The sequence below is a fragment of the Pelobates fuscus genome, chromosome 9, assembly GCF_036172605.1.
Source record: "Pelobates fuscus isolate aPelFus1 chromosome 9, aPelFus1.pri, whole genome shotgun sequence".
NCBI lineage: Eukaryota > Metazoa > Chordata > Amphibia > Anura > Pelobatidae > Pelobates > Pelobates fuscus.
Window position 1 is genome coordinate 139,494,850 of NC_086325.1, and position 23,590 is coordinate 139,518,439.

The 23,590-nt window shown below is 39.9% G+C and overlaps 1 protein-coding gene across 2 annotated transcripts in view; it reads left to right on the top strand.

The window, feature by feature from the left end:
- Positions 1-23,590, top strand: part of COL27A1 (collagen type XXVII alpha 1 chain) — a 290,091-nt gene that overhangs the window by 115,686 nt on the left and 150,815 nt on the right. For both annotated transcript variants that reach the window (XM_063432553.1, XM_063432552.1), the window contains exons 15-19: positions 2,205-2,258; positions 4,026-4,070; positions 11,757-11,810; positions 14,218-14,271; positions 14,804-14,857. In XM_063432553.1, coding sequence (XP_063288623.1) covers positions 2,205-2,258; positions 4,026-4,070; positions 11,757-11,810; positions 14,218-14,271; positions 14,804-14,857 — 261 coding nt within the window. The remainder of the gene's footprint in view (positions 1-2,204; positions 2,259-4,025; positions 4,071-11,756; positions 11,811-14,217; positions 14,272-14,803; positions 14,858-23,590) is intronic.

A 23,590-nucleotide genomic window follows, 5' to 3' on the forward strand; every position in this document is an offset into this window, starting at 1 on the left:
TAAGTTTTTAATCCAAAGCTCTGACTCTTTTTACAGATGTAAAAAAACTCCCATGGTGTCTGGAAGGCTTGTGTGTTGTAGGTACAGATAGGGTACCACTTGGTTCCTGATACTGAACAAAACACAGCCTACCTTAACAAAACCATTGACTGTGCTAGTGTACATTGAGTATTACTGGTTTTAAAACTTTATTCAGCAAAACTATGTGGAATATCCATAATTTACCAAAAATGGTAAAGCACCTAGTGGTGTTTATCAGGTAATCTGTGAGAAGTCATGATTTCTCAAATACCTTAAATCAGTGGTTTTGTGATGCCCCAACCCCCCCCCCCCCCCCCCCCACCAAGTGTTGTAGATGCAGACCTTAAAGGGAAACTCCACTGCCCAAATACAAAAAAATATTTAATTGGGGGTAAATCTAAAAACAGCTTGCAAAACCTGCTGATCTCTTGTCTGCTGCCTTTGCAAGCCCTCCTCTTCTAACCCCGCCCAGACTTTATGTGACTGTCCAATCACAGACTTCCCAATGCAAAGCAGCTGCTCAGGGCAATTACCTGTCTCTTGAATTTAGCTCCACTGAGCTAAAAAACAAACCAGGAAGTAAAGGACCGGATGTCTTATTGACAACCAGGGGATGAAACAAGGTTAATTTATAATAGTGTCAATTTCTATTGAAGCACTTTTTGTAATATTTAAAAAAAAAAAAAGAGGGTACAATTTTCACAAATAAAGCATTTCAGCAAGCTAAAGTGCTTTAGGGATCCGGACTGTCGTTTTAAATAATACAGTATCTGTTGCAGATGTTTAGCCAAAGCTTTTAGATCAGGATTAGGTAGCATGCTACCTTTCAGTTATTCTTGATTATCCTGGTGGCCGGCTACATTCCTTGGTAGTGGCAGTTTAGCAGTTAATAGAGGATTACATGATGCCCAGTACTAATTTAGAGAACCCATTGTCGCACTCCGATATGCCCTACAAGACACAATCCATAAATATCTTATTTTGAGAAAACATATACTTTGTATGTGCAGATGTGGCTTTCTGTATCCTATGCACTAGGGGGAGCATGATTAGGGATTTATTCTCTAAACGGTGTTCCGGTTGAGTTGAAAGCTCTTTGTACAATTAAGGCCAACATTTCAGAATTGTAGACTATTTCCAACTATGGCTATGCTTGTCCTTACAACACACTAAACTGTTAGAAGATATTTTTCAGAACGATTCCAGTTCTGCTGATTTTTATCTTGATTCCAGGCACATTGATGAAACAATGGGGCATAGTTCAGATATTTTTGATCTTTGCCCGCTGCCACCTCACTCTGATACAGGCTGTCGTTCTAAACCTGAGGTTTCTAACAGGCCGCCTCGCATCTTGATCTCATTTGGCCCTTTCTCTCTTCTCCTTCTGTTCCTGGCTCTCATCCTTCCTGAAACCTCTCTTCTCGTTGGAAGATGTCCGCTGCAGATAAAGGGATAATAGCTTGAGACATCCTCCTCCGTTACCAATGGCCCATAGAAAATCCAAACAGGGGGGGATTGAAATTTAACCATTTAACTGCAAGAAGTTTTGTATCCAACAGTTGGAAGGACTTATGCTAAGCTTTGGCTGTACAAAGACGACATTTCCCAAGGCACTTAGTCATCTTGTACCAAAGGATAAACATCCCCCACACTAGATTAATAAAAGTCCTATTTGGATTTGCAATGAGCCTAATCTTCTATGATCCACATTTTTAATGATCATTAGCCGAAGTGAGAGAAATGAGGTCGGACAGATTCACCTACAAATATTCAAATAGGCAGCCAAAGGAATTTCATTATTCTAATTCCCAAATTAAAATTTTTAGTCTGTTTCCAGAATCCACCACTGTTCTAGGTTATGGGTCCTTTTTAATGGATGCATTTGTTAAGATGACCAAATCCCTAAAAATATGTGTTCATGACTTTTAATAACCTTCAAAGCCTGTCCCATCACTTCCCTAAAATGAAAGGGTGTATTTTAAGACCCGACTTACCGTGCTTAAATACATCCACCTTTAGAACACCAAATAAACCCGTGCTTTCTTCCTAAGTTATGCACATAGGTAACAATAGGAGGTACTGGCTTAGGAGAGATTTTGATCCCCTGCTTTGTGTAGCCTATTAGAACAATATGTTAACATTTTCCATTGTCTTAAAAATGTGTTTGCTGTTACTTTTGACAGGGTGACATGGGAGCAATCGGAACCATCGGCTTCATAGGGCCCAAGGGTTTGAAGGTGAGTCTCTAAAATCAATAACCAGGTTTATTCAATTCGATTTTTTTTGTTCCAGTCTTACATTCTGATCTTTGATTACGTTAGAATGTTTAAATACAGGCTGTGTATACGCATGTAGGTTTGTTAAAGGGATTGCAAATATATTTCTTTATAGTTTAGATTTCATAAGACTTCTTGTGCAAGACATAGGAATGAGGTGATAGAAACTTGCTAGGAATCTCTCCCCTGAATGTGTTGGAATCCAACCAAAGCCTTCACTTAGCAGCTGTGTACTGCAACTGCCATCACTCTTAGCAACGACAGAGGATTTGCCCTGCTGTATTCCCATTTGTCTTCCAGCATTTACGGTTATTATTATAAACCAAATACAAGCTGGCGCAATGGGCAGCAGTGGTGTGGCTAAGCATCTTGTGAATTACAGTCCACAGAATCTTAGCAATAAAGGCTGTCCTACTCTATGGTAAAATTGTAAAAGTTTACATACTCCATATGACTTGCAGCTTGGCAACCTGTATCCCTTGCAATCTCCTTGCTAAGAGCCAGAGCAGTGACGCAAATCTTTAGATGCTTTACTCCATAAGATATTAAACTCTACTGGCAGGGATGTAGTGTAATGGGAACATACGTTTCCCTGAAAAAAATGATGCCAAACCTATTCTCCTTAATTAAATAGTGTGTTGCATGTCTAAAGGACATCAAGTCATCAAACATCAAAGGTTAACCATCAATAAATATAAAAATTCATTAATAATGTTCATCATAAGAACAAGCACTATAAAACGAATCCTTGGCAGTCTAATGTGAGACCTTGCAGTGCCAAAGTTGAAAAAAAACCCCACATTTTTGCATTTCATTGAATTGCACGTAATATCGATTTTCCGTTCTGTTGTCTGGGGGAGATCCACACTTCTGGGTCAAAATGAAATGTGATCGTTAATCTAGAACAGGCTCATGACCTTTCTTTGAGTGCCCATATGCACCCATTTTAAAGTTTATGATTTACCTAACCCTGTGCTTAATTAAAAACTGTCTACATATTTAATCAGGACAATTCTTGTGGGATATTATCTCTGATTAATTGAGATACCATTGCTGTGAAAGAGGTCCACATATTGGCAGCAGCACTAACTGTGTTCCACTTTTTTTTAATGTGGAACTTACTGTTGTCTACGAAAACATGGTGACAATTCTATTTGGAGTTCAAACAGCGTGTTTTCAAGCCTGTGGTGACTGAGAACTTCTGGATTTGTAGTCCAGCATGCTCAGGGAAGCTTCTGATGCCCCCATCGTACCATGTATCCGCTTTCTTTTTAGGAATATTTTTCGTTAAGTTTTGTTTAAACTTTGCAATAAAGAGTAAATAAAAAAATATATATATTTTGTTGAGCACATGGACATTAATCTATGCTCATGCTACCCCAGACAGTGCTTCTGCCTGTGCTGGCATGCCAAAATGAGAGGCACAGATCTCCTGCTCCCCTCCCTCGTCACCTGGTAATAGTCGGGTGACAGGAAGGCTGAGCTGCTGATCACAGGGTACCTCAAATCACAGCTTCATCTCGTACGGCCCAGTATTGGCTTTGTTGATAAGCAAAGGGTTGTTTAAAAAAAGCTACAGCCTACCAACAATAGCTCAAATTGCACATCCTACTTTTACCCAAGCAAGGCTCTGAATACATGCCCAATTCAAGGTGACATTGTTTCACTTTTTCTCCATAATTGTTGATGGAGTCATAAATGTAATACCCTTCTTTTCTGTTTTTCCAGGGTCTTCCAGGGAACCCAGGAGAATCCGGACTGAAAGGTGATAAGGTGACCAGAATACTCCCTTTACTGCATTGTGTTTTGCATGCAAAGCCCCCTTCCCCTTGAACTCTGACTCCCATTCAGTTGACGTCAAACAGAAATGACCTATTTTTTGGCCTTTCTTGAGCCAGAGGTCTGTGCAATGCATGCTTTCGCACAGCCCTCTGGTGCCTAAGGGTTAACAGGTTGACAGCAGCCGTACATGAATAATTTGAAGCGCAGGACTTTAATGGTTCATTGCAGTTCAAAAAGAGCATGGGAAATGTGATTAGTTGTCTTGACCACACATGCTTACTATTGTCCTCTTGCACTGCACTTAACAGCTACTTAGCCTCTTCATTAAGCTTTAAGTTAAATTACAGCCTCTTCACTCTTATAAGAGGGATTTTATTTAAAATTTTGTCAAATCAAAAAAGATAGCATTTTTAGAGGTGCCAGAAAAGGCTGTTGACGCACTTTATTTCAAAATATACCGACTAATGAATGATACATACATTACGATCTCTCCATTTAAATTCGAGTAAATTCAATATTTAGCCTTTCTATTCTGTCATATGGCCAGTATGTGCATTGCGGAAGTTGGCACACTAAGTTTTCTGATTGCTACAGGATTTTGTTAACAGGCATAGTTACCAAAGATGCATTTGTACATACCGGATCCTATTTATTGGGAGTTTATTATAGATATGAACAGTAGGTCGAGATTTTTGTTACTTCAATATTGATCGTACGAACAGAAAGAACCATTCAGTTGTTTAAGTCCGCAGTGAGATTGGGGTTGACTAAACTGAATAATGTAAGTGTGTCCTACACTAGCAAACACTAAAGAATACAAAAGAGCATTATGCGCACACTCATGGATATCCATGTACAACAAAATTGAAATACTTTTTTTTTTTTTTTTTTTTTAATTCTTTATTTTGGTCGTGCATATATGAGAATTACAAACAAGCTTTCCATAAGTCACAGCATCATGAACAAGCTTCAGTACAATATGTTTAAAACGTAAAGTGACTTTTGAGGATCATGCACATTTTTTATATATATATATAACAGGTTTGAACCATTTAGTTGCAACTGGAGAGTTCCGCTAGGCATAAAATAAGGGTGAGCAACATAAAATGTTAACGTGGAGCTCCGTTAAATGATAAGTACAATATAGTAGCTGATACTATGCATTTGTAGACAGTAGGCTTGCTAAACATTGCTGTGGGCATCAGGAGGGAGACAGCCTGGTAAATAATAAAGTGGGACACACTAAGAGCAAGGTATATCGAGTAGCCGGTGATGGCTGACATTTTGCACAGTCATGTGTGATTATAAGGTAAGATAACTACTAGGTAGCATTTTTATACATTAGGTTTGCAGCAAGCCTGTTTAGTGTGACATGCTAGATTCAGGTTAACTCAAAAACAACATAAACAGCGACCAAAAGGTTCTAGGAAAGTGCTTGTCAGATTAAAAATTGTGGGCTAGGTTGTGGATCGAAAATGCAATAAACTACTTAATACACTAGTAGTCTGGCATGACACCCAGGCTACACATTCCAGAATTTATGGGGAGTAGGGTGCTTGTATGTCAGGTCTGTCTAGGCCTTATGAAACCGTGGGCAGCCATATGCTTTAGTTAAGCAAGCATAACAGTAGCTATCACTGAAGCATAGAAGGCAGGATAGCGTCCCTGAAATGTGGATCCTGTATGCTATGTCCCTTTTCCCCACTGAGTGCAGGGTATGATCTGGGTGTCCCTCAGGCTCAGCTCAGCCGATGCCCTCCATGGGATGGGCACAGTCCCGCGAATCTGGTGAGTGCTGCAAGTTGTTGGGGCTGTAGGAAGGGGTTTTTCCGTTAGGCCATTGAATGCTCCAGCCCCTCTCACCGTCTCCCGCCTGGGTCGCAGCGGGGGCCTTTGTCTCCCCTGGACGGTCTCCCCGCCGTCGTGTCGCTGTGAGACGTGATTTTCGGGATCTCGGGCGGCGGTGGGACCTCCTCCTGTTGGGTCTGTGAGTTGGTGCACTTAGCTTCTTAGATCTATGCCAGATAGTGGGTCGCCGAGCCAGCTTACTGTTCAGAGGTTGCGTCTTGGGAGCGGGTGTAGTCAGACGTCGACTCCTTGCCTCCACTCTCCTCCAGAACCGCTGACAGATCTCATCAAATGCCTTTAGGAATTTGGTTTCCCAGTCACGGGTAGCCGACCCCTCACCACTCAGAGTGAGATTTTCAGCGGCCATCTTGAGCCTCGTGGGGTCTGTTGTCGTTAGGTGAGTTTTGCTTGTCACATTGTGGACCGGGATAACCCCCGCCGGTCTGTGGGGGGGGAAACGGGTACATTTCTCGGGCGTCCCTGTTGGTTGCCGCGGCGGGAGAGCGGCCGTCTCTCCCACTCTAGCCAGGCTTGCAGGCCGCAGATGTCGCGCGTTTGAGGCTGATCCGAAAAGCATTTTGTTTGGCATTAACGGGTAGCTTGCAATGTCCCCTGGTGTCCGGTGCCGGTTTCAGGTCAGTAAGTGCTTGTTTTAGTCGAGAATAAGTAAGGAAACCGCCACCCAGAGCAGGAGCAGCGGTAACGTGCGACTGCTTCGCTCCGAGATCAGGCCCCGCCCCCCTGAAATACTTTTTAAATGTCTTTAAATTGTGTACTTTGTCTTGCCACGGTCACAGTAACCCTTTTAAAGCAGCAGTGTTTCCTGAACATCTATTTTAAATGGGGTTTAAATGCAATAATACTAAGAGGTAAGTTGCAGCCAGTGTAGTGGCCAAAGCCATTGGCTACAAGATCTAATCCTTCTGTCCAGTCTATCCATACAAGCCACGGTAGGGAAAGTGGGCCTTCGAACCGTCAAGGCACATGGCATTTCATAGTGGCTCTTTATTTTTGGGGGGAGTTTGGCTGAGGACACAGGGACGGTTTGGAGTAGACTTGATGCTATACACCTTGGGTTTAATGTTATTTTAATCAAAGCACACTATAGTACGTTTAGATGTAGGTGTTTCATTGTAAAGATATGAGTTATCAAGAATTCAGAGTGAATTAAAATGTTTGCCATAACCAACCCTGCCTGTGTCATCTGCGGTTTTATTTCAGGTAGCTTGGCCTACAATTTGAAATTCACTTTGAAATTCAGAACATTCACATTTTAGTGAAGAGCCTTTTGAGTTTTGCAGAATTCCCACTGAGCAGGAGACAGGGTCTGATGATTCGCTGTGCCCAAAATACTAACGACTGGCTGTAAATAATATCTTTTAAATAAGAAGAGAAAAGCTGCTGAACAGATTTACAAATGATCAGAAAAAGGAGCATACTAATTTTGTCATGCAATAGGACGGTTCATAAACTATTAAGGGTGACAGTACCACGTTTAAGTTTAATCCCCAAGTGTTTTTGTTTTGAGAAATTGTTTCAGCATCTGGTAAATTAAATGTGTAAAGGCAGGTTATTAATATACTTGGTGCATTAAAGGGACTCTCCAAGAATCATAACTGCCTTTGCTCCTTGCATAAGATATCATTAATGCAGTGGTTTGCACTATGATGTACATGTTCTGTCTTATAGCTTTCTATGATAGAGAGGTATAGCACACAGTGCTTGCATAGCCACAAATTGCGGCACTACATAGACTTTAAACTTGTTCCATTAGTAATTTTGCATAGATCATACATTAGGTGCATCTGGAAGTCCAGAATTGGTTGAATAATCTTGGCCACTTCCTGGTCACTGCAATAGCTGTACACATGTGAAATTTATAGGCATTTTTTTATCTTTAAAAACGTTTCTTTATATATGTATATTTCCCCCCTTGGTGCAAACCTTATGTGAAGCGTTTAATGGACATGGGGAGGTCAGTTGCATCCTGCAGAGTCCTTTTAATTGCTTCTTGGTATTTTCCTGTGAATTATGGGGTTTACAGGGTCAAGTGTGTTCGTACTTCACACTCTATATGTGCTGTCATTAGACCTGTTTATAAGTCTCCTATTGCCAGTTGAAGAGAAGATGGTTTCCCTGACCTGTATGTAGCTGTGTGATTGGGCGCGGTGCCAGGTAAAATGCACAATTGGTGCTGTCTCGGACCTTTCGCTGAGGAAAGGGAGCAGGCCACATTGCAGATGATGTACAAGATTCTCTTGTAAAAAATGCACTGCGCATAGTTGGATGGCGTCCAGAGCTTGATGTTGTCCTTCAAAAGCACATGAGAATTTTTGTGGTCTGTTGCGGTTTGTTATGGGTAATCGACCTCTCTGATCTCCCCTTGCAGTGGTGCCGGAGTATAGAATTCTCTTGCTTCCTTCATATACTTAGTCTGCCTTATGAAGGTTTGGAAAATGCTGCCCTCTTACCCGCAAGGCAGTTTGGTTGGTGTAGTGAAAGGACATACAGTAGTTGGGAAAGCATTGTAGAAACTTTGTATAGTAGCATATTTTCCTTCCCAGGAAAGTGCACTGTAAGCTTTGAAAAGACAAAAATGAACTCCAATGCTGGCTTTTCAAGGGTAGAAAGAATAATTTCCCCAAGGCTGTAAGAGTTTGGTGTCACCTACCAAGATATTTAATCCTTTAAAAAAACAAAAAACAAACCCACAATGAGTTAAGGAAGTTCTGTCCGATATTTAAATTCACCTTCCGAAATGTATACAATGTTGTCATTTTTTCAAGGACTGTAATAGTTTCAGAACATTAAAGGTTATCAGCTAGGAAGATCTTACCTCAGCTGAACTCCTCCACATGCCTTATGTTGTTCTTCGAGATCCTACATTCTACGTCAATGGCGTCTTGACACATGGAGCAGAAAGATCTATCTTTCGCTAGTCATCAAGTTAAGGGGACACAGGTTACTGGTAGATGACACCATATCTTAGTACTATCAGTCACTGCTATGTGGTGCCATGCACAGAACAGTCACAGAGAAAACTTAATTCTGTTTGGACCACCAGACATGCAGACCTTGTGATCACCTGTGGTGTTCCTCCACACACCAACCGTTCAATGTTTTTGGAAACCAATATGTCACGGAATTAGAGTTCTTCCTTCCTAGTTACGCAACTGAGTATTTATTAGCAACTGTACAGCAAAAGTGGAATTATTTTATTATAATGAATAACACAGCTTCCAATTGGTATTATCATATGATACGAAGAGCAGCCTCGCTAACTCTTTCCACCTCTTGTGGCTTGCTGACTATCAGTGGTTTTGAGATAATTACAGGTCTTCTAGTCTTCCACAACCCAACTTGTGAATTTGGCACTTCTTGGTGTTTTCCTATCTCGGGGGCCTTGGCCCCATTCTCATGTAACTTTGCTAATTTCTATGCAACTAGACTAGTAGCAAAAATATAAAAAGCTCTGTAATTTCAGGCTTACAACATTTTTGCAATTTTAGTAGCTGCCAACTAGGAGAAGGGGGGGGGGGGGGGGAAGCTTCTAATCCATTATTTTTCCTTTTCACCATGAATCATGTCTTCGTTGTACATTTTCAATTGAATACAAATGTGAGTCAAAATTAAACAGAAGAATGTACCATAGAAAATTAGAACATATATTAAAATGGCATGTTCAGACATCTGCTGAGCAGCTAATTGTGGATTTTTGCGAATATTGCAATATAATGGGAAACCGTTCTAGAAAGCAATAAGGATTTTGTCTCAAATGTACTGCCAGCCACAACACTAGTTGCATGGATAGCTAACCTCCACTCTCCCAGATGCTGTGAATTGTGCTTTCCTTGAACGTTTGGCTAAGCATTTTGGGAGATGTGGGGCTAGAGCATCTTGATTGGCAGAAATTTAGAAAGCAAATACAAATTGTGTACAATAGCAAAATTGCCTGCAAACACCTAGGTCTACGTAAGAAAACATATAGCTTTTACAGCCGTTGATTAATACTATCTCCCAGGTCTTTCTAGCTTATATTTTTGGAAGTTGAAGTTCAGAAACATAGCTCTCTGATTGTAAATCATATTTTAGATGTGCACGCCTTAAAATTCCTTCTTTTTTAACGAGCAGGATATACATGCACTACCGTGACAAGTAACTACCTGCCCATGCTTTTTAAAGTGCATTGTGGGTTTCGTAAGTAAGCATTGTTTGCAAGTGAGCAAAACTTGACCGGCTCGGTAACAGGGTTTTTTCACTAAAGTGAGAATTTCTAGGAATTCAAAGAGAATTCAATTTTTTGGTCCGAAATAGCCAAATCTTAAACTTTGGCTGACTTATACAATTTTTATTTTTGTGGTATGTTGAAATTCACTTTGAACCTTAGAACATACACCATGTATTAGATAGGAATCCTGTAGTGCTTCTGCCGAATTTTTAATCTGGGAAATAGTGACCCATACGTGTAGCTCAGCCTGGAAAAAAAAAAACCAAACTTTTATTTCGGTTTTTGCTCAGCAGGGATTTCTATAAGAGTACATGCATATTTTGTAGTGTTTCATCACTGGTAGGATGAAGTCTTATGAAATATATCTTACACGAAGATCCGATTTATTTAAAATAAATCGGAACACAAGTAGTAGCAGTGTTTTTTTCAGGTGGTAAGTCTTTAAGGGGTTTATTTACTAAGCTATGACTTAAAGAGCTAAACAAACTCTGGGGCCTCACTCTCTGTAAGATGTGAGATTTAAAGGCATCCATTCTGGCCACTAAAATGCTTAATGCACTACATTTTCCCAGTGGATAGCATAGACCATGGCCAGGTTTGGCCACTATTGGACAAATTGGTCCATATATTTATTATAGACGAGTGTACGGTGAAACTCTTTTTTTTGTTTTGTACTATATATTTATAGTATATTTCACTCTTGATCATCCTCTTGTGAATTGAACCCAGAGATATTAGTTCTCTACCAGCATCTGTTAATAAAAAGACCATATAGATCAGGAACAGAAAATTATTTATAGTCAATATGACTTGCAGTTTTTGATCAATTTACAAAACAAAAATATAAAATAAATACATATACAATAAATAATATAAAATAAATAAATATGTGTGTGTGTATGTGTATATATATATATATATTATGATTCTACATTCACATTATTTTTGGGTTCTCTTTGTTCCTTACAATGTAAGATAAACCATTTTACCCATCCCTCATTAACGAACACTTGCTTAATGCTACATTCACAGTTCTATCTATTAATTACTGTTAATGGACGTTACCTTCCACTTGTTTCAAGTGTGCTGTATTGTAGAGTGCTATTTACTGCTGCCATTGCCATGTAAGGCTCTGTGTTGGTGAGTAGGCTTCTATTGTGTTAATACACATTTATATTCCCAGCCTGTATTTGGTCAGTGTGAAGAGCTGTTTGACAAAAACTTCTTATAACAGTGTGTCTGTAGCTGAGTTGCCTCATTCCGCATAAGGAATGTGTCATTTGGCAGTGGAGCTGCCTCCGACGCACATCATTTAGACCTTGCAGGAGCCAAGAGGTGAGCAACGCATTTCTCTGCAATTGTAGAGTAATGTGGAAGATATTGGCTTTTAATAAATATCATAATTTAGTGTCAATTACCCCATCAACACTCGGGGCTATCCTGGACCATGAGTAACCGAACTGTGATAAAATACTGCCACTTTACAAAGATGGGACCAAAAAATAAAATCAAACACATATTTTGTACCTGGTTCCCATATTCTACAGTTCCTTGTTTGATGTGTGTATACCTTTTAACATTTCTTGGTAATGTGTATTTAGGGCGTTCAGGGATTTCCAGGAATACCCGGAGAAGCTGGATTTCAAGGAGATAAGGTAAGCCCCAAAAATGAGAGGATATTGGGCAGCTCTGATTTAATTGCAATATGGTGTGTTTTATTTCTAGATACATTGAAAATACTGTCTACATAATTTCAGTTTCCAACGGGTTTAAAGGAACACTGACATTCCAGGCACCATTACTATTTCATCTGAGTAAGAATATAATGGCGTGAGGAGTTCTCGGGCGCCGGCTTACCTGAAGGGTTTAAACGGCTGACAAACCGCTTAACCCCAAAGTCTTCAAGCCAGTCTTGAAGACTTTGGGATTAAATTGTTCATTGGTGTCGCCCCTTCAGGTAAGCCTGCGCCCATGACCTCCATTTTGATGACGTGGTCATAGTGCCCAGTGTGGTCCTTTTAAGTAACAGTCACATAGAGTAAATGCATTGAAATCTCAAGTATGTAAATAGTCCATTCCACTTTGGTCTTATGCTTTTATTGTGTCATCATGCTACGCAACGTTTCTACCTCTATAAAGGTCTTCATCAAGCTATAGTACAACAAACCACACAGTACACATAAATGGTGAAGAAAGATAACTTCACACCTCATTTATCAAGTTATTAAAGGGTTTCTCCAAGCACCATGATCAATTCAGTGTTTTCAAGTCTGTATGTGCAGTGTTTAAGTAAGAAACGCAGCAAATAGAGAGTTAACGAACTCTGCTGCTACAGGTTTAACTCCACCTCTGGCAATGTCATTAGATAGTACTGAATAAGAGTTCTGGGATCGCTACTGTTAAATGTTCATGTTCAAATGTTCATATTTGGCGCCCGTCATCAGCACGCATAGCGTTTAGGCGACATGTACCCATGGCGCATGGACCCTCTCCTCAGCTCGTCCTCCCTGACATACCTCCCCATACAGTGAAGGGGATTGATATCACCAGAGGAGGATTAGGCTGCAAGGTGATCTTGGCCTTAGCGTGGGATCACAGGTAAGTGATTTATGTTATGTTTTCTTTTAAGGAACCTTTATTTCAACAAGGAACACAGTCTTTTTTTATTTATTTATTTACTTATTTATTTTGTTGGAGTAGCTATTCAACCATTCAAGGTTGTAACAAACTAGAAGACTCAACATACACATACCTGGGAGAGTTCTTAGATCCTTCAGTCATTTACTAATCCATAGACCATTACAAAGACCTAAAAGGACTATCATGGATAAATAACCTTTGATGTGTTGAGATGTAAACTTAGAATGGCCTTTGACATTTAGTTAAAGGTTATCTGTCATGAAAAATAACATTAATCTTAAATGATAGAGAATCAAGTTTCATGTATACAGTGTGCAAGCAGAATTGCTAGCAAATGTTTAGATTCTTCTAAACTCAGGGGTTTAAAAAAACATCCCATTCACTTTCCTCTCAGTCATTTGTAAGAAGGCTGAATGTCTGTTAACAGGGAGCTCCTCCTCTAGTTGTTTCTCCTGCTTGAATTCAGCCTAAGGAAAAGCAATTCCTGCAAGGGGAAGTAGGGAGGAGGAGCATGCGCTATGTGAGAGCAGCAGCATTGAGAGAAGAGAGAAACAGCCAGAGTTATTTATTGCAGCAGCTTTGGACAGGCAATCATAGATTAAGGAGAGAGAACATATAACATTTACACAAAGTTAGCATCAAGTGTTGGGGACTTTTAACCGGTTATGGAAAGCAAGTTTCGTCCGTGGAAATGACCACAGAATTCCAATATTGATCCATACTGGTTACCTACCTTCAGGATTAAGGCGCCTTTTTAATTGGTCAACATGCAATATAAAGGAGTCCACTTAGACTGGCTTTTCTTCTCTAAACATACATTTTCAATGTAGGGTTGAAGTCAAAACTAGGCATTTATTTACTAAACACCACCTTGTAGTGAATCGAAAAATCAGAATTATAAGATATAGGTAGAAGTAACCAAGCTGTGACTATACATTTTCCAAATCAGCTTTGTTAACATAAAGTTTGCTATTTGAATTTCAGTTGACTACAACTCACATTTTAGTGAATAAACCCCCTAAACTAGGGGTATAATTTGGATATCTTCATTTTGAGAAAATCCGTAACTAAAGATGTACAAGCATGGATTTTGTACCAACTCCCATTGATATAATTATAAAATTAATTGCCCATTTTTACTAGGACAAAGCGTCCCTAGGTCTTGGCTCACTAGACCACTGTGACCTCCAGCTAGTTCGAAAATTATCATATTATGTTAAATCTGAACCCTATTATCTAGATACTTCTAGCAATCGGCAACAAGACTAAATAAAGTATTGGACAGCACCAATATAAGAAATAAAAAAGCAATACATTTTCTCGTTATTGTTGGTTACACTCTCACAATATTCCACAGCTAGACGGTTTTATAATTTTATAAATTATTTTAAGGCTCTATTGTTTTTTTTTATTTTTCTTTAGGGCATTCAGGGTCTTCTGGGCCCACCAGGGATGCGCGGAAAAACTGGACCGATGGTAAGGTGTTTTTATTAAACATTTTTTTATCCCAATAGTTTAAAATTGTCCTTAAATTACTCTTTTCCCCCGTTTTAATAGAGCACACATTATTATATTGCGAAATCATCTAGTCGACTTCTATTTCTGGAGTAATGCTAAATCGAAACCATTGAAATTTGTCTAACTTTTTCCAAATGGCTTATTAGGATAAACATTGCATTCTAGAGCAGAAAGCTTTATTAAGAAATTGCAGAGAAGGCCAAAGACTGTCTTTCTGGCAGCCATAAAAAAATCAACAAAAAACTGGCAACATATATCAGCTGGTAACACATTCAATAGATTGATAACTAGGACTAAAAATGTGCTTGGCTAATTATTGTAACGTAGGATATAAAGATAACATGCTGCTCTATTAATATGAAAACTGAGCAGTTAGTATAAATAATCAATTCATAGTAATAGTCTGGTCCAGAAAGCTTAATTTTTATCGCTCACAAGCTGTAACTAGGGAAATTAATCTGTTTTAAATATTTCCTGTTCTACTTTCCAGGGTAAACCTGGGGATAAAGGTTTTGCTGGGTTCCCTGGCCCTCCAGGGCCCGAGGTATGTTGTCATGATACAAAGTGGGTGATTTATCAAAGTGTTTTTAAAACTGTATTTTCTGGGGTTTCCGTTTGGTAAAAAGTTTTAAAATTACTGTGAAAAGTGTTACATTTTTTCTTTGTATGTTCCAAAAGGTTTTTGTTGCACATAGTCTTCGTCACTTTCTACGTCAAAACATATGATTGATTATTCACACCAGAAAAAGAAAACACTAAAATTATATGGCGCTTTGAATAATCTCCACTATAAATACTGATGTTGAATCTGCTAAATCTCATCCACGTTGTGTTTAGTTACAAAATGTGTTCTCTGTCCTTTGCTTCGCAATACTTTTCAGCTTCAGTTTCATAATTATTTAAAGAAGCACTATAGGGTCAGGAACACAAACATATATTCCTGACCCTATAGAGTTAAAACCACCATCTAGCCCCCCTGTCCCCTTCATGACTCCCTAAATGGAGTAAATCTTACTTTTATTCAAGCCTGAAGCTGCTGGCATTTCCCCTGTTTCCTTTTGACCTGCCTACTGCCTGCTGACATCAGCAGAAGTGGTAGCCTGATCCAATCACAATGATTCTCCATAGGATTGGCTGAGACTGACAAAGAGACAGATCAGGGGCAGAGCCAGCATGATTCAAACACAGCCCTGGCCAATCAGTATCACCTCATGAATTGAATCAATGAATCTCTATGAGGAAAGTACAATGTCTGCATGCAGAGGGAGGAGATACTGAATGTTTGGATGCATTTTAGGCAGCCATGACCCAGGAAGGATCTCTAACAGCTATCTGAGGAGTGGCCATTGAAGTTATCACTAGGCTGTAATGTAAACACTGCATTTTCTCTGAAAAGACAGTGTTTACAGCAAAAAGCCTGAAAGTAATGTTTCTACTAACCAGAACAAATTCAATAAGCTGTAGTTGTTGTGGTGACTATAGTGTCCCTTTAAGAGAAGTTGCTGAGGGGTAGCCATTTTGCTTTTCAGGCAGACTATTTGTGAGGGGATTTAGTGTCAGTTTGGCTTTTAAAGTATTCTGAATAGCTAAAACACATTAATATTTAGTGTATTTCTGTGTTAGCACAAATAATTAAAGCAATTTTAGTTAATTGACAAGAAATATATGGCGTTTCTCTAACCTGTAAAATGGTTTTAATGAGAAATATACCTCATGCAAAGTATGTAACAAATTAAGAATTTTTTTGATTTAACGTCTTTCCATTATTTAGTTTTTGTTGTTAAGTTAGAAGAGACCATGAATTATGTTTGCATGATTCCAATATCAAATTTCATAAAATGCTCAGCAGTTTTTCCCCTACATTTTGCAATTCACTCACGTAATGCATTATTTAGTAGACGAATATTGATTTTTTTCTGTAGCAATAGTGGAATAATATGTTTATTAATGAGATGTTAAATGGTATTAAGAGGGTTATTTTCATAGTGTGACTTGTCAGGGTTTCAAAGCATAGCTCAAATTTTACGCTAAAATAGCCAAATTGGAAAATTGGAAAAACACATTAGTAAATAACCTTGTTTGTTCAACACAACTGATATCAAAGATGGATACATTGAACGATAACTCTGCTCTTTATATACAGCAAACTGAAAACTCTGCATCATTTTATGTAATAGTGTCCAATTTATTTAGCCAACAGTGTGCAGGTTTGATAGCACTTCAATCCACTTGGGGTCATTTAAGGTGGAAATGCTACGAGACCCATTATTTGATGGCCAAATACATTGGTCACAATCATAAATGGTTTCTGCTTATAATATTGTTAATTTTATCTTGTCTGTGCGAAGGTTTTTGCAAAATATTCCAAACTTCCAACTATCTCAATTCTCAGCCACCTAGAGTGCAGTCCTCTCTAACCCTAACCATGGTGAAATTATCGTCCTTTACTGCTAGGGAATTGCAAAATCATAGTCTAGATCATGGGTCCTCAAACTCCGGACCCCCAGATGTTGCTGAAATACAACTCCCATGATTCTTTGAATTACATAGATAGCCAGAGAATCATGGGAGTTGTAGTTCAGCAACATTTGGGGGGGGGGGGGGGCGGGGTTTGAGGACCCATGGTCTAGATGCTGTTTAATGCAACTATTAATATTCCCAGGCAGGAGCCAAGCTAGTCCAGATTTGAAGGGATTTATACGGATAACGTGGAAGTGAAATTTCTGCAGTATAGGAGTCAGGCTTTGGGTTTCAGAAAGTCCAACTATTTTTGACTAAAAGAGGGACAGCTCCCGAGGAATCTTTGCATCAATACTTGTACAACATGCATTATTGGTTCTAGTGCTTACAGTGTCCCTTTAACTAACAGTGAGTTGTATTCTTGGGTTCTGAATGAGTACACCAGAGTTGAGCCTTACTCTAACATGTAAGTTCATTGAGTTAAACTGTTCCTGTGCATCCATTTGTCTGGTCACAATTACGTGTCTGTTAGTCCACTCATTGTACAACGCTACGGACTTTGCTGGCTCTATATAAATAATAAAATATGGAATTATAGCTGTCACTGGTGTTAGAAATGACTTTGGTGGATTATAGCCCATTACAGCACATAAAAAATGTAAATCTTGACACTGAGGCCATTTGGAAATATCAGAGGGTAGTATGTGTAATCAGTTTACCCAATCAAGTTGGGCAACTTAAGTTTCTACCATGGAAAATGACTAACGCGGGTTCTAATTAATGACATCACATTCCTTCTGAACAGCCGGTGCTTTGTAATGCAGTGTCACGGCTGCTGTACAGACAGAGGATGGCGGATTCTCCAAAAGCCAAGGGAACATTGTTCTACGATGTATCACAGGCCGCTGTAAAGGCTAAAGGGTTACTGAAAATCATTTTTGTGGGTTGACCGCACTAGGAATCCTGCAACAGCTAAATCCCAGACTTGGCAGGCTATGTGCTGGTGTGTACATTGTAACTCTATGTAGTTGTTTATTGCATTAACTAAGTCTATATAACGGTAACATCTCTCGGACCAGCCGTGTATACAGATTATCTCGAGGAAAACTGATTTCATCTACCTGATCTGTCTATCGTCAAACTAATCATTGCATCTTTTATCCATCCTTTAATAACGGATGTTGGACAGCTGTGTGTAAGACTCCAGCATTCTATTATTTCACTAACCTATACAACCTAACCTGGAAGGCTATTCCAGGTTAACGGGGGAGATGTAACGTGGAGGGGTGGGGTATGGCCCCATATTGCATTTTTTTGGAAGGCCCACTATAAATTATGTCTCCACCTCAAACATTTACCTTTACAGGTGAAGTTGTCTTCAATGAAGCCTAGATTTGTTTTCTTCTACTTGGTCCGTGTCACAGTAGTGCAGTGTACAAACAAAAAGGAGGAATTTCGCACTCCTATCACAATCCTGGTGCAACCAGACCTGGGGTTGGCTACCCATACCCAGTGGTGTATCCTGTTTTTTTGCTGCCCTAGGCAGGACAAAACTCAGACGCCCCCCTCCCGCCCGCCCGCGCCACTCCACCCAACCCTTCCCCGCCTTCTAAATACACACACACATTCACTGACAGATACGCATACACTAGCTAACAGAAACACACACACACTAACAGACACACTCACTAACAGACACTCACTAGCAGGTACACACACACTCACACTAACAGACACACACACAGTCAGACACACACTAACAGACACACATACACACACACTAACAGACATACATACATACACACACACACTAACAGACACACTAACAGACATACACACACACACACTAACAGACATACACACACACTAACAGACACACACACACACACTAACAGACATACACACACACTCACTCACTCACATTTTTTTTTTATTTAAACCCCCCCCCCCCCCCAGCCTCCTTACCTTTGGGAATGCTGGGGGGGGATGTTCCCTCTCTCCCTGGGGGTCCAGTGGCTGCTGGGCGGGCGGTGCTGGCGGGCGAGTGGCTGGCTGGTGAGGGAGCACTTCCTCTGAGCTGTCTGCTCAGCTCCCTCGTGCGCCGCAGAGTGAGACTGGGAGCCGGAATATGACGTCATATTCTGGCTCCCAGCCTCACTCTGCAGGGCCCAAGGGAGCTGAGCAGACAGCTCAGAGGAAGTGCTCCCTCGCCAGCCGCCCGCCAGCGCCGCCCAGCAGATCGCCCGCCCAGACGGCTTGTCAGTTAGCCGCAAGGCTAACAAGGCATTTGCCCTGGGCATTTGGGGGCGGCGTTTTTTGCCGCTCCCTGGAAAATGCCGCCCAAGGCTCTGCCTTGTTAGCCTCGCGGCTAAAACGGCCCTGCCCCTACCGTAACAGTTGAATAAAGTTGTGGTCCAGGCACTCGGGTCAGTTTAAGCAGCAGATTTATTAGAACAAATGCAACGTTTCGATCTCTAGGGGATCTTTCTCAACAGCACTGCAGTGGGCTGAGACTCCCACGATTTCTTATCAGGGACAAAGTGTTCTCCTTGTATTTTTATATATTACTACACAGCCAATGATATCACTGATTGGACAATGTTAGCATATCCAGAGGATATCGGTAATAATAACCATGTTTAATTTGCTCCTCTAGTTGTCTGAACAAGCTTGGCATTATTATTAAGAACCATATTTATTGGTGCAATTGAATATATTCTGTAAATTTGTAATTTAAAAATATATATATATTCCCTAGTCTAACTCTAGACCACGTAAAGGTGCATACAAATCATGGCTTGATCCTGAAGAATGGTGTGTGTTTCTATCTCCATCTGGTATTCCCGTTAAACTCGCTGCTCTAATTGATTGGCTTTACTGTCTCTGCTTTTGATCCCAAACAGATCCTCTACAACTTCATCAGTTCCATCTCTTTACAGTTAATCTATAACCTCTTACCTTTCAGCTTGATCCATTTAACACTCTTTAACAGTCATTCTACTAACCAGGTGTCATCCTTCACTTCTTTATTACAGTCATTATTCTAGCAAGGCTCCAACATAACCTCTCTATTACAGGCTGTCTACAATACTTCATTCATTACTGCTCTATTACAGCCCGTCTACTAAACCGGCTCCATCACCTCTTTATTACAGTCAGTCTACTTGCAAGGATCCATTCGTTGCCTCTCTATTACAGTCAGTCTACTTGTAATGATCCATTCATTACCTCTCTATTACAGTCAGTCTACTCGTAATGATCCATTCATTGCCTCTCTATTACAATCAGTCTACTCGTAATGATCCATTCATTGCCTCTCTATTACAGTCAGTCTACTTGTAATGATCCATTCATTACCTCTCTATTACAGTCAGTCTACTTGTAATGATCCATTCATTGCCTCTCTATTACAGTCAGTCTACTCGTAATGATCCATTCATTGCCTCTCTATTACAGTCTACTCGTAATGATCCATTCATTGCCTCTCTATTACAGTCAGTCTACTCGTAATGATCCATTCATTGCCTCTCTATTACACTCAGTCTACTCGTAATGATCCATTCATTGCCTCTCTATTACAATCAGTCTACTCGTAATGATCCATTCATTACCTCTCTATTACAGTCAGTCTACTCGTAATGATCCATTCTTTGCCTCTCTATTACAGTCAGTCTACTCGTAATGATCCATTCATTACCTCTCTATTACAGTCAGTCTACGCGTAATGATCCATTCATTGCCTCTCTATTACAGTCAGTCTACTCGTAATGATCCATTCATTGCCTCTCTATTACAGTCAGTCTACTCGTAATGATCCATTCATTGCCTCTCTATTACAGTCAGTCTACTCGTAATGATCCATTCATTGCCTCTCTATTACAGTCAGTCTACTCGTAATGATCCATTCTTTGCCTCTCTATTACAGTCAGTCTACTCGTAATGATCCATTCATTGCCTCTCTATTACAGTCAGTCTACTCGTAATGATCCATTTATTGCCTCTCTATTACAGTCAGTCTACTCGTAATGATCCATTCTTTGCCTCTCTATTACAGTCAGTCTACTCGTAATGATCCATTCATTGCCTCTCTATTACAGTCAGTCTACTCGTAATGATCCATTCTTTGCCTCTCTATTACAGTCAGTCTACTCGTAATGATCCATTCATTACCTCTCTATTACAGTCAGTCTACTCGTAATGATCCATTCATTACCTCTCTATTACAGTCAGTCTACGCGTAATGATCCATTCATTGCCTCTCTATTACAGTCAGTCTACTCGTAATGATCCATTCATTGCCTCTCTATTACAGTCAGTCTACTCGTAATGATCCATTCATTGCCTCTCTATTACAGTCAGTCTACTCGTAATGATCCATTCATTGCCTCTCTATTACAGTCAGTCTACTCGTAATGATCCATTCTTTGCCTCTCTATTACAGTCAGTCTACTCGTAATGATCCATTCATTGCCTCTCTATTACAGTCAGTCTACTCGTAATGATCCATTCATTGCCTCTCTATTACAGTCAGTCTACTCGTAATGATCCATTCTTTGCCTCTCTATTACAGTCAGTCTACTCGTAATGATCCATTCTTTGCCTCTCTATTACAGTCAGTCTACTCGTAATGATCCATTCATTACCTCTCTATTACAGTCAGTCTACTCGTAATGATCCATTCATTGCCTCTCTATTACAGTCAGTCTACTCGTAATGATCCATTCTTTGCCTCTCTATTACAGTCAGTCTACTCGTAATGATCCATTCATTGCCTCTCTATTACAGTCAGTCTACTCGCAATGATCCATTCTTTGCCTCTCTATTACAGTCAGTCTACTCGTAATGATCCATTCATTACCTCTCTATTACAGTCAGTCTACTCGTAATGATCCATTCATTGCCTCTCTATTACAGTCAGTCTACTCGTAATGATCCATTCTTTGCCTCTCTATTACAGTCAGTCTACTCGTAATGATCCATTCTTTGCCTCTCTATTACAGTCAGTCTACTCGTAATGATCCATTCTTTGCCTCTCTATTACAGTCAGTCTACTCGCAAGGATCCATTCATTGCCTCTCTATTACAGTCAGTCTACTCGTAACGATCCATTCTTTGCCTCTCTATTACAGTCAGTCTACTCGCAATGATCCATTCATTGCCTCTCTATTACAGTCAGTCTACTCATAATGATCCATTCATTACCTCTCTATTACACTCAGTCTACTCGCAAGGATCCATTCATTGCCTCTCTATTACAGTCAGTCTACTCACAATGATCCATTCTTTGCCTCTCTATTACAGTCAGTCTACTCGTAATGATCCATTCATTGCCTCTCTATTACAGTCAGTCTACTCGTAATGATCCATTCATTGCCTCTCTATTACACTCAGTCTACTCGCAAGGATCCATTCATTGCCTCTCTATTACACTCAGTCTACTCGCAAGGATCCATTCTTTGCCTCTCTATTACAGTCAGTCTACTCGTAATGATCCATTCATTGCCTCTCTATTACAGTCAGTCTACTCGTAATGATCCATTCATTGCCTCTCTATTACAGTCAGTCTACTCGTAATGATCCATTCTTTGCCTCTCTATTACAGTCAGTCTACTCGTAATGATCCATTCTTTGCCTCTCTATTACAGTCAGTCTACTCGTAATGATCCATTCATTACCTCTCTATTACAGTCAGTCTACTCGCAAGGATCCATTCATTGCCTCTCTATTACAGTCAGTCTACTCGCAAGGATCCATTCATTGCCTCTCTATTACAGTTAGTCTACTCGTAATGATCCATTCTTTGCCTCTCTATTACAGTCAGTCTACTCGTAATGATCCATTCATTACCTCTCTATTACAGTCAGTCTACTCGTAATGATCCATTCATTGCCTCTCTATTACAGTCAGTCTACTCGTAAGGATCCATTCATTGCCTCTCTATTACAGTCAGTCTACCCGTAATGATCCATTCATTGCCTCTCTATTACAGTCAGTCTACTCGTAATGATCCATTCATTGCCTCTCTATTACAGTCAGTCTACTCGTAATGATCCATTCATTGCCTCTCTATTACAGTCAGTCTACTCGTAATGATCCATTCATTGCCTCTCTATTACAGTCAGTCTACTCGTAATGATCCATTCATTGCCTCTCTATTACAGTCAGTCTACTCGTAATGATCCATTCATTGCCTCTCTATTACAGTCGGTCTACTCGTAATGATCCATTCTTTGCCTCTCTATTACAGTCAGTCTACTCGCAAGGATCCATTCTTTACCTCTCTATTACAGTCAGTCTACGCGTAATGATCCATTCATTGCCTCTCTATTACAGTCAGTCTACGCGTAATGATCCATTCATTGCCTCTCTATTACAGTCAGTCTACTCGTAATGATCCATTCATTGCCTCTCTATAACAGTCAGTCTACTCGTAATGATCCATTCATTGCCTCTCTATTACAGTCAGTCTACTCGTAATGATCCATTCTTTGCCTCTCTATTACAGTCAGTCTACTCGTAATGATCCATTCATTACCTCTCTATTACAGTCAGTCTACTCGTAATGATCCATTCATTGCCTCTCTATTACAGTCAGTCTACTCGTAATGATCCATTCTTTGCCTCTCTATTACAGTCAGTCTACTTGTAATGATCCATTCATTACCTCTCTATTACAGTCAGTCTACTTGTAATGATCCATTCATTGCCTCTCTATTACAGTCAGTCTACTCGTAATGATCCATTCATTGCCTCTCTATTACAGTCTACTCGTAATGATCCATTCATTGCCTCTCTATTACAGTCAGTCTACTCGTAA